The following is a 12,030-nucleotide window of genomic DNA, read 5'->3' as shown; positions in this document are numbered from 1 at the left end:
TGAATGAGTATGGTTGTTTTGATTTCTATAAAAGAATGTATATTGTTGTGAAAGTAGGGAGTATAATGGATGATTTGCTGAATCAGATTCGAAGAATGTAACATATTATTTGTGAATTTATATATCTCTCGGGTATTACCTACCCGTTAAAAAAAAATTTCACAATTAATATTTTGTACAAAAGAATTTTATTACAGTCTTTATGAAAATATATATGTATATTTTCTTCAGATGTAACATAGATTTAATGATTTAATGTTAAATTAAACTCATTTGATTTACAGTTGAAACTAGAATTGAATAATCCCTAAAGGCTTTAAAAAGTACATAATTTTTACGCAGTATTTCTTTAATGACATTGAAATTATGAATCAATACTTCGTTATTTGTTGATGTATGATGTTCGGTTCGTGAAATTCTTGTGAATTTCGCAAAGTACGAATGATGTTATCTGAAAAGTTTTGGGTACATCGATGATGAAAGTGTAAAATCAAATATATACTTGATTTATTATGAATTGGAATTTGTTGAATTGCAACAGAGATTGTAGTTAACGCTGGTTAAGTTGCGGCCAAATGACGTACATTATTGCATATTTGTAATATGAATTAACCGAGTAGTTAAGATTCACACACAATAGCTTAGCACGGAAAGATTTATTTCAATATATATATATATATATATATATATATATATATATATATATATATATATATATATATATATATAATATACATATAATTTCTTCAGAGGGAATGAGTTAATTCTTCATAACTCTTTGATACAATATACACGTTATTGATTCGTAATGATGCCCACAGTGATTCTTGAACTGACGGAGTTTGTGATGTTATCGGTGTTGTTGATTCGGATGTTGACTGTACTGACGATGCTGGTAACGCTGACGGTACTGTTGATGCTGTTGGTAAAGCAAGTTTAGCTTGTTAATCACACACCATTTTTGTCAGGGTTTCTACTCTTCCTTCTATCATTTTGGTTCGCTTAACTGATTTATGGTCAGGGCTAGATTAGATAATCTCTAAGACTTTAGAGATTACATAATTGCCGCGGAATGTTTCTCCAATGAAGTTATGAATTAATACTTCGTCAGTTATTGTTGTTGGTACTCCTTGGTATCTATGGTGCGTATGACATTGATGCTCGTGGGACAGATTGTGAAGTTGATGTTTACGACGCGGTTGTGGTTGGAGGTGGTAATGGTACTGTTGGCGTTGATGATGGTGGTACTGGTTATGCTGCTGATGCTGCTGCTGGTGTTTGTAATCTCTGCACCATATTCTCCAAAGCCATTACCCGAGCGCGAAGCTCGTTGACTTCTTCTATTACACCGGGGTGATTGTCGGTTCGGATGAGCGGATAAATAAAATCTAAAATTTGATGTAATATATAATCGTGACGAGATACTCTGGAAATGAGCGAGAACATGGTATTTCGGACTGGTTCGCCGGTAAGTGCTTCAGGTTCTTCGTCAAGAGGGTAATGTGGTGGATGGAAGGGATCACCTTCTTCTTGTCTCCAATGATTGAGGAGGCTACGAACTCATCCCCAATTCATCCAGAATAGGTGATGACTGATTGGTTGATCTATTCCGGTCACAATGCTTTCGGAGCTTGAATGGGATTCCATTTCGGAATCTGAGTGACTTGAACTGTTGACGAATTCCATTTTGTACGATTGGATAAAGGATTTTTTTTTCCGATATGAAATGATTTTGGCTAACGGGTGGTATTCTAATTACATAGAATATATATATATATATATATATATATATATATATATATATATATATATATATATATATATATATATAGATCAAAAGATTTCGTAGATTACGGAGGACTTTGCGGGATATGTCAGGCAAAGTTTAAAGTAACAGATACGATAAGATATGATTTAGCAGATATGCTAAGATATGAATTTTTGTCTATACACTATTCATGCAATCAATGCAGCAAGACGTGTCTTAGACTAAAAATGATAAGCAGGTAATTTCCTGAGGATGATAAGTAGTTAATTTTCGACACAAAATGATAAGCAAAACTTTTGACATGCAGACACGGTCGAAGTCCAGACTCACTAATGCATCCTATCGACTTATCAGTTAGACACACTAATGCAGACCTGGTTCGCTAAGACCACCGCTCTGATACCAACTGAAAGGACCCGTTCATATACATTATAAACGATTCACAATAGTTGATTACATTGCGAGGTATTTGACCTCTATATGATACATTTTACAAACATTGAATTCGTTTTTAAAAGACAATTTTTCTTTACATCGAAAATTGACAAGCATGCATACCATTTCATAATATCCACTATCCCACTATAAATTGATTAAATAATAATCTTTGATGAACTCAATGACTCGAATGCAACGTTCTTCGAAATATGCTATGAAAGACTCCAAGTAATATCTTTAAAATGAGCAAATGCACAGCGGCAGATTTCTTTAACACCTGAGAATAAACATGCTTTAAAGTGTCAACCAAAAGGTTGGTGAGTTCATTAGTTTATCATAATCATTTATTTCCATCATTTTAATAGACCACAAGAATTTCATTTCCAGTTCTCATAAATATACGTCCCATGCATAGAGACAAAAATAATCATTCATATGGTGAACACCTGGTAACCGACATTAACTAGATACATATAAGAATATCCCCTATCATTCCGGGATCCTCCTTCGGACATGATATAAATTTCGAAGTACTAAAGCATCCGGTACTTTGGATGGGGTTTGTTAGGCCCAATAGATCTATCTTTAGGATTCGCGTCAATTAGGGTGTCTGTTCCCTAATTCTTAGATTACCAGACTTTAATAAAAAGGGGCATATTCGATTTTGATAATTCAACCATAAAATGTAGTTTCAATTACTTGTGTCTATTTCGTCAAACATTTATAAAAGCACATGTATTCTCAGTCCCAAAAATATAAAGGGTAAAAAGGCAAATGAAACTCACCATACTGTATTTCGTAGTAAAAATACATATAACGTCATTGAACAAGTGCAAGGTTGGCCTCGGATTCACGAACCTAAATTAATTATATATATTTATGTGTTGGTCAATATTTGTCTAACAAATTAGGTCAAGTCATAGTGTACCACAATCCTAATGCTCGAGACTAATATGCAAAAGTCAACAAAAATAAATTTAACTCAAAATAATTTCCAAAAATCTATACATGATTAATATATAGTTTAAATATCGTCATTTTATATTTTTAAATATTTTTAAAAGATTTATTAGAGTAAATAATATAATTTATTTATTAATAAATAAAATTTTATATTAAATTTATATAATAAAATATACTTTTATATATATTAAGTAATAACATTTATAGGGTTCATTTAATATCATAAAGATAAAATGATAGGTATTATTAAAGTAAGTTATTACACGTAGTAAAATATGTTTGTATCACATATTTATTTGATAAAATAATATCTATAATGATAGTAAGTAAAAGTTGTATTATTTTGTAATAATAATTATTATTATAAAAATATCAATATTTATAATTACTAAGATGACATTATGATAAAACGATAATTCTAATTATGATAACTTTAATATTTACGATAATTTTTAATATTATCTTTAAAATAATAATTCTATTTAAAATAATAATAATAATGATATTTTATAGTAACAATGACATTTCTATTAAAATGATAATTTTTATTAAAATGATAGTTTTAATACTAACGATACTTTTAATAATAATAGTAATGATAAAAATAATGAGAACGATAATTTTATCTAAATCAATATCTTATAATATTTTAATTTCATCATGATACTCTTACCCTTTATTTCCCAATCGTTTCGTTTAATAGCTTTTAATCGTCTTTTATATCGTGTTCATAATAATGATAATAATAGTAATCAAAATAATTAGGTGTTACAAATATTTGTTTTAATTACACTAATATTAATAATGATAGTTACTATAACATTATTAACGATAATACTAATAATTATCTTAATGATAATATAGTAATAATATTAATAACAATAACAATAACCATTTTTAAATAATAATATATATATTAATAATGATAATAATAATAATAATAATAATAATAATAATAATAATACCAATAATAATAATAATAATAATAATAATAATAATAATAATAATAATAATAATAATAATAATAATAATAATAATAATTGGATAATTGGATAATAATAATAATACTAATTATAACTTTAACGATAATAACGATAGTAATAATAAAAAAATAATAATTTTTAATGATAAATCCCTTTTATTGATAAAGATAATAATAATGATAATAATAAGATAAAACTAGAACGACGATAAAAACGACGATAATAATAATCATTTTTAATAAAAATATCGAAAATTCAATTGATTATAACTTCTAATCCGTTCATCGAAACCATTCGATATCTAAAGGAAAGGTTCTTAATTTTTCGCTAGCTTTCCAAGGACATGCATATCTTATACCTTATCTCAACCGCAAGTGTAACTAATTCAAGATTCAACCTAACCTGTCTAAGGGCAATATCAAAAGTACAAGCATGCATAATCCTAAATACTCGAGCACTAGTCAGGGATACACTATTAGTATGTAAAAGTTAAATTATGAGTACTCACGTATCAATATTGAGATTTAATATTGCAGGAAAGGTACGTAGACGCAACGAAAATGATAAACACTATATTGACCTCACGAGCATACCCATGAACCATACTCAATCACCTCCATAGCTATAACCCATAATTTTCTTAATCCTATCCCACTCGAAAAACAATTTCGAAATCACTCGGACAGCACTCCGTCGTAATATTTTATGTATACTAATAATATCTAGAAATAATACGGAGTAAATATATATATATAAATCGATTGAGAGAGTTTAGAGAAAAATATTTTCAAGTTTCTATGAAATAATGAAACCTATTGAATTCTATTTATAATAGATTTTTGAATTATTAAAGTGAATTATTAAAGTATGAATTATTAAAGTGAATTATTAAAGTATGAATTATTAAAGTGAATTATTAAAGTTAAAGTAAAGTAAAAATAAAGTAAAGGTAAAGTTTAAGTATAGTAAAAGTATAAAACTATGTACGTATAATACGCATATAAATATATATAATATTAATTTAAATCGTTATATATATTTAATAAAATATAAATATCGTTATCTTTATCATACTAGTTAAGTAATGAGTTGTCAAAAGTGGTTCTAGATATTTATAAAAGTTATATACGTTTTAATAATAAAGTTCTTTTTAAACTGAAAACGTTTTTGTACGTTTGAAACTAAATAGATCAATCGAGTCTTTATGAGATTCAATCTTCCACTATCCTTTGTCTAGTTCTCAATGATTGACAATTTGTTCTTATTTATAAATCACTTTACCATTTACCGAATATTGTTAAAATGGAAAGATTTCTCAAATCAACTTGGGCCTTTTAACAGAGACTTGTAATCATAATTCAATATATCTGATAATTCAATCATTTAATCTTATCTTCTAATTCCATTGATAAACATTTTCAAACAGATACAATCATATAAAGTATTTAATCTAATATTTTGTTTACGTTTCAAGTTATAATATATATACACACATACATATATAATCATATTCGTTTAATGGTTCGTGAATCGTTGGAACTTGGTCGAGGTTGAATGAATGTATGAACATAGTTTAAAATTCTTGAAATTTAACTTAACAAATATTGCTTATCGTGTCGGAAACATATAAAGATTAAAGTTTAAATTTGGTTGAAAATTTTCGGGTTGTCACAGTATACGGGTTTAGGGGCGATTGTTGCAACAATTTGTATTTTTGTTTTTTTTAGGATTTGATTGTGGTTTTAATTTGCTTTTTAAGAAGGTTTTATTTCGTAAATAGCTTGACAAGCGAAGAAGATAAATTGGTGGAGAATATAAAGAAAGGTTGCTAATTTCCTATTTTGTATACCTTTAGGTTTTTATCGCGTTAGTTGCTGTTTTACTTTGTCAATATTGTTGTGGAGACCATGCATGAATTGAGTGTTGGTGCTCTTCAGAATGTATGGGTTGAATAATATCGTGGTATAATTTTGGAATGCTCAGTGTATGCTTTATGTGATATTTGCTTTATTCTCTGTGTATGCTTTATGCTTTATGTGATAATGAATATTATTTTCTGTATACTTTCGACATAATTTATTTGTAAATGCAGATGGGGAATGGATTTGGTTGCTTTGCATTTCTTGGTAAAATTGTTTTTTTTTTTTTTTTTTTTGAAAAACATCTGGTAAAGTGTTTCATGTTATAATTTAGCAAGAGAGAAATACAAATGGCGGCTTAAACAAGAAAACTCAAGGGAAAAGCCAAACCTATCAGTTACATACGGTTTTCATCAGTTCCGTAAAGAAAATCGTTTGAAGTATGGAACAACCTGGGTTTTCACCTACAATTTCGACGAACGCGCTTTCTATCTATATTGATGTTTAGTAAAATTATTCATAAATGTGATTGCATTTCATTTGTTCAAGAACTATCTTTGGTATTCACATCTACTATTATATTTTATTTAAAATGTTTTTTTTTTTTACATACAATCATCAACACCTAATGTACTAACCTTTAACATAATAAAGCCAACCGTGCAACCCACGAGCTCTCAAAGTCTAGTATAAAATAAAATAAGAGTTTATACGCACAAAAGTACAGTAAGTACATGTAGTAGTGTAGTGAACGTACAATGATAGAATTAGTGCACGTACGTATACTAAATTGAATAAAGAATGCTTATCCTGCCTATAAAAAGAGTGTAAAACAAACATAAAACATGTATTCGATCTAGTAAGCTAATTATCAACAGTGATCCTTTTTCTTAGAGACTAATTACTTATTCAGGTAATCAGTCATCACAAATCCATTTGTTGTATAATTGTAATCAGTAGATAAAATAATAAGTCCTCTTTAGTTTAGCTTTTGATATTTTCTTTTAAGTAATTCAACTTTATTGTTTTATTAATTTGTAATAATCTGAATCCATGTTTTAGTTTTTTCAATAGTTTAATTTAATAAATATGCTGGTTTTGGAGGTGAATTTGGAATGAAAAGCAAACAGGAATTAGAATGGAATGCAGCACAAAGTGCCATTAAAAGTGAACAACTTGTGGCTGCTGCAAAACTTCAGCTGCAGTTTCTTGCTGCCGTCGACCGAAACCGTTGGCTTTATCACGGCCCAACCTTGCAACATGCTATCTACAGGTACATCTTATAATCTCGAACATCACAATTTGACTTCCTATTTTCTTTAATTATTTCACATCACAATCTTAAGTAAGTGTGTTTGATTACCTCTTAATTGTATGGTTCATCGTTAAATGCTGAACCATTCAGCATTCAACGCGTTAGTTGTTGGCCTCCAATTGAATGACATATAATGTTAAATGGTTCCTGTGCTAAACCATATAAAGTTGAAATAGGCTCTTAACAATTAAAACCTAAAATAATGTAATATCCTATCTGAATTATACAACACCTATTAAACAACTATAATATTTTTTTTATTCATGTAAAAGGTAATCAGTTAATTTTACATCCTTATCCTTACATTGTTTATTCAAAATGATTATCAAACAATTTGAATCATTCAAATTATGAATCATTCGCTCACTCATTACGTTTTATATTGAGAACATCGATTTTCAGGTATAATTCTTGTTGGCTCCCATTGCTTGCTAAGCATACCGAGTGTCCAGTCACACAAGGACCATTGGTTGTTCCTATTGATTGCGAATGGGTTTGGCATTGTCACAGGCTCAACCCGGTAGGTCCCACCATTTTGTATTCTCCTAAAATGGATAATTATTCAATAGACTGAAGATATATCGTTGCTGATCTATAATCAGGTTAGATACAAATCTGACTGTGAAGAAAGTTATGGAAGTATTCTCGACAACTGTAACGTTGTGTCTTCCGTTCAAGAAACATCAAGAATCGAAACAGAACAAATATGGAACAAATTGTATCCCAACGAGCCTTACGATATCGATTTTGCACTCTCAAATGAATTTTCTGAAGTGGAAAAACATACAAAGTACGATCTGGTTTTAGCTGTTGAACGACAGCGCGAATTTGTTTACCAGGTATCAAGACCTCATTTCAAAAACGATAAGTTTCTCGATGCAGCTGTAGCCAGATACAAAGGCTTCTTGCATCTAATCAAGAGAAACAAAGAGCGATCGATCAGATGTTTTTGTGTTCCGACTTATGATATTGACCTGATCTGGCATACACATCAGTTACAGCCTGTTTCATACTGTAAGGACTCGGTGAAATTACTTGGGAAGATTCTAGAACATGATGATACAGATCAAAACAGAGGTAAAGGTCAGAAGCTTGATGTTGGGTTTTATAAAACGTCAAAACAATGGGAGGAGTTATACGGTTCGAGGTATTGGAAAGCAGGAGCAATGTATAGAGGTAGTACACCTTCTCCAGTAACGAGCAATCCGTTTATACCAAAAGTAGTAGGCAAGAAGTTTGATTCGACTAATCAGTTTCAGAAAGTAATCAATCTTCCTGATACAAATGTTGTTGAGGTAATTTTTTGAACATTAGATAATTATACTTATTGTGGCTTAAATAGTGTTGTAAACAGCGGTTGTCTCAACGAACCAGAGAAGATTCTACTTGAAGACCCGTATGGTCCTGTGGCACCATTAGTTTGGAATATTTTTTTAGAAAGTATTCATCAATTTGTATAGCACACCACTATAAATTAAACTACTGACCCGTATAGAACACCACTAAATTAAACTACAGGATCTAGTATATTTTTAGAGTTTATAGTTTTTTAAGGTAAACAATCACTATAGTATCCTTAAAATATAGTACTTGGTAATTAGTTGTGAAAAAAATACGGGACCCCTTTGAATTTTGATCCTAAATTTGCCACCGCAGCCAACTAATCGGTTTAATGATTAGCCCGTCCGCCCAAAGACGTCAAATAAGTAGGTCAATGCTAAAATGCGAGGTCAAGTCAAAGTCGTTGGTCAAAGTTAATTCAAACTTTATATGCAGTATTTTTTTATACTCATATTTTGTGCAATATACCTCTATATTTGAAATATTTTTTTTTTTTTTTTTGGTAAGCAAGGAAACCCTCCTATGAACGAGCATATTGGCTCTTCCATAGAAGGTAAAACCTCGGGTAATCAAGCCCCCCGAGCGCGAGACCTGGTACCGGGTGAATTGCGCATTATGCTCACCCTCTAGTCACACTCCCTTTTTGAACTATATTTGAAATATTTAGTTTGAAATACTTATGTTTGATGTGTTTGTGTGATATACATATGTTAAAAATATATATTACTAAAAGTCAAACGTTAGTCAATGTCCAACTGGTCCCCGACTCAACTGACTAGTCGTTTCAAAGTTCCAACTCGTGACTTTCCCAACCTTGGGCTTAAATGATCAGATTATAACAAAACGATATGACTGCAGGTGGTTTTAGAGTTTGTGGAAATCAAGAACTTACCCGAAACTCATAAGAAAAAAGTTAGCATCTTTTTTCGCAAGGATCAACCTGATGGAATCTTTGATGCTAAGAGGAAACTTAATATCCATTCTGAATCTGAAAAGAAGCAGGTTGCTACGTTCTGGTGCCAACCTAACGGATACCTTTTGTGTGAACTTGTATCTAATTTCAATTCCAAATCTGTTAAAACTTTGGGTCACTGTTTAATATCTTTGAAGGATTTGGTACTTAAATCTCTCTGTAGAAAAATGGTTTGATTTGATAACAAGTTCTGGCACTATTAGTTCTGAACCGATTCAATTGAGAGTAGCAGCCTCATGTACTTTCCCAATCCCCGCACCTAATGAGATACGGATAGCCCGTACGTCCCCGTTATCGAAGAGCTGGACACAGATTACAGATAATAATGGGAATGAAATACTTGGTCTTCAAATGAGGTATTTTTTGTTTTCTTAAGTGATTATGTAATACAGTATGTTAACTAAGAGCATTTTTTGTGAGCACATGAATCAAATATTTGTTACATAGGGAGATGAAAAGATCAAAAGAGGTCATTGGGCTAACAAGAGAAGGCGAAACAGTTGTTCTTGGGTTGCTTCGTGGCTCGAATTGGTATTTGATGGATCATGTGTGGTCCCTACAAGCTCAGAAGAACAATAACGGATATGCACACCTACTACTAGACGGGCCTCGCACAGTTAAAATGACTTTTTTACAATACATTTAGTGTCTTGATTTGATTAATTATGTTTTGGATATACGAATGATGACATTTTGATCGACGTAGGTTAAACTGGTTCCTGGAAGAAAACTGGAGTTTGAGATCAAGCACCATGGAAAACAGACACAGAAACATAATTTTATGACTGCGGTTGAGTTTTCTGAAGAGTGGCCATATGGAAAAGCAGTAGCATTGCTTGATGTTCAATCTGGGATTTTGACGGTAAATATTCGTTTTAAAGTTTTTACATGCCTGATACTGAACAGAGTTACAGGTGTGTTTTAAACTTTTAATAGTTGTATATTTTAATAACAGGTACAAGAAGCATGGTTTGCGTTACCTGGAATAGTGTCGGCTTTCATAGTGTTTAGTATTTTGAGAAATGAAGGAAATGGTGATGGTGAAACCGTGAAAGAGACAAAATTTATGGCTGGGGAAATTGACTTTGATGCTGAAGTTGCTAAACTGAATATGGTGGTATCAGAAGATATTGGAGGTTATAAAGACGGATTAACAAGTGGTGGTTGTGGCGGAGGATGCGGTGGTGGATGCGGGAATATGATGAAGAGTGGCGGTTGTGGCGGAGGATGTGGAGGCGGATGTGGGAATATGGTGAAGGGTGGCGGATGTGGCGGTTGTGGCGGAGGATGCGGAGGCGGATGTGGGAATATGGTCAACAGTGGTGGTTGTGGCGGATGTGGTGGTGGATGCGGTGGGGGTTGTGGGAACATGGTGGAAAGTGGCGGATGTGGTGGTGGTTGTGGGGGTGGTTGTGGTGGGGGTGGCTGTGGGAGTATGATGAAAAGTGGTGGCTCTAATAGCATCTCCGGAGGTACCTGCAATGATGAACAACCGATGCAAGTAACAGCTCAAGCATAAGGGGTCTCTTCATTATGTATAAATCCAGCCACAAAACCAAGGCTTTCATGCATCTTGAAATTTCAAATAATTTATGTTGTGTGTCAAGTATTAGCAAGTGTGGCTCCTGTATCTTGTTAATATTAATATTTTATCCTAAAAACATGAAGTTGTTTGGCGTTTGGGTTGGAACATTTGCGAAAAGCTAGTTTGATCTTTCCTATCGAAACAAATAGACTAATCTCGCATTACTACTCTATACTGATCAAAATGATGATTGTCAAACAATTAACATCTTAAAGATACATAGTTACCTTGCATTCTTAGTCCTACAATAAACAAGTATTACTGAAGTAATGAACATTAACAGAAGCAATTACCAGCCAAGAAAATCATACATCCAAGTCAAAATTGAGTTCCTGTGACCATATCATCTTCAAGAATCAAGGAAGAAAGAACAAAAGAATCTGTAAATTCTTATGTCTAATGACCCTTTTTATTTATTAAAAACGGCAACAACTATATCGAGGTCACAAATGTTGGATCAGTTCTCGACTAAATACAGCTATATACATAAAAATTGTTTTTCTACTTACACATAAAGCTATAGTTAACTACTGAATCTCAAGACCACCTCAGGCTGAGTTATCTGACCAGGATGTGCAAGGGCTCAAGGCTAGCACCACATAAAGCTTTCAAGAAAAACTATGGCAACAAATTCTTTCTAAATAGATTGCATGTATTGTATGAATGTAGGCAAAGCTTTCCATTCACTTTTAAGGAGCTGTTTATACCAATTTTTCAAACCATTAAACTATCAAGCATATACAACAATTCAAGTTTACAACTTTGTCGAGTCTACTGTATCAGAGATTTTTTTTTTTTTTTTTAA

General features: G+C 31.6%; 1 protein-coding gene across 1 annotated transcript; it reads left to right on the top strand.

Annotated features, from left to right (window-relative positions):
• Positions 1-6,856: 6,856 nt before the first annotated feature.
• On the top strand, positions 6,857-11,342 carry LOC139896481 (glycine-rich domain-containing protein 1-like). Its single transcript, XM_071879123.1, is given in 9 exon segments — positions 6,857-6,924; positions 7,116-7,284; positions 7,729-7,846; positions 7,929-8,621; positions 9,526-9,780; positions 9,782-9,996; positions 10,088-10,256; positions 10,347-10,502; positions 10,596-11,342. Coding segments are annotated over 8 exon segments (2,328 nt in total). The 5' UTR covers positions 6,857-6,924; positions 7,116-7,126; the 3' UTR covers positions 11,160-11,342.
• Positions 11,343-12,030: the final 688 nt, after the last annotated feature.

Source organism: Rutidosis leptorrhynchoides, chromosome 3 (genome assembly GCF_046630445.1).
Source record: "Rutidosis leptorrhynchoides isolate AG116_Rl617_1_P2 chromosome 3, CSIRO_AGI_Rlap_v1, whole genome shotgun sequence".
Classification (NCBI taxonomy): Eukaryota; Viridiplantae; Streptophyta; class Magnoliopsida; order Asterales; family Asteraceae; genus Rutidosis; species Rutidosis leptorrhynchoides.
Note: the sequence above shows the minus strand (reverse complement) of the source record. Positions and strands in the feature narration are given on the sequence as shown.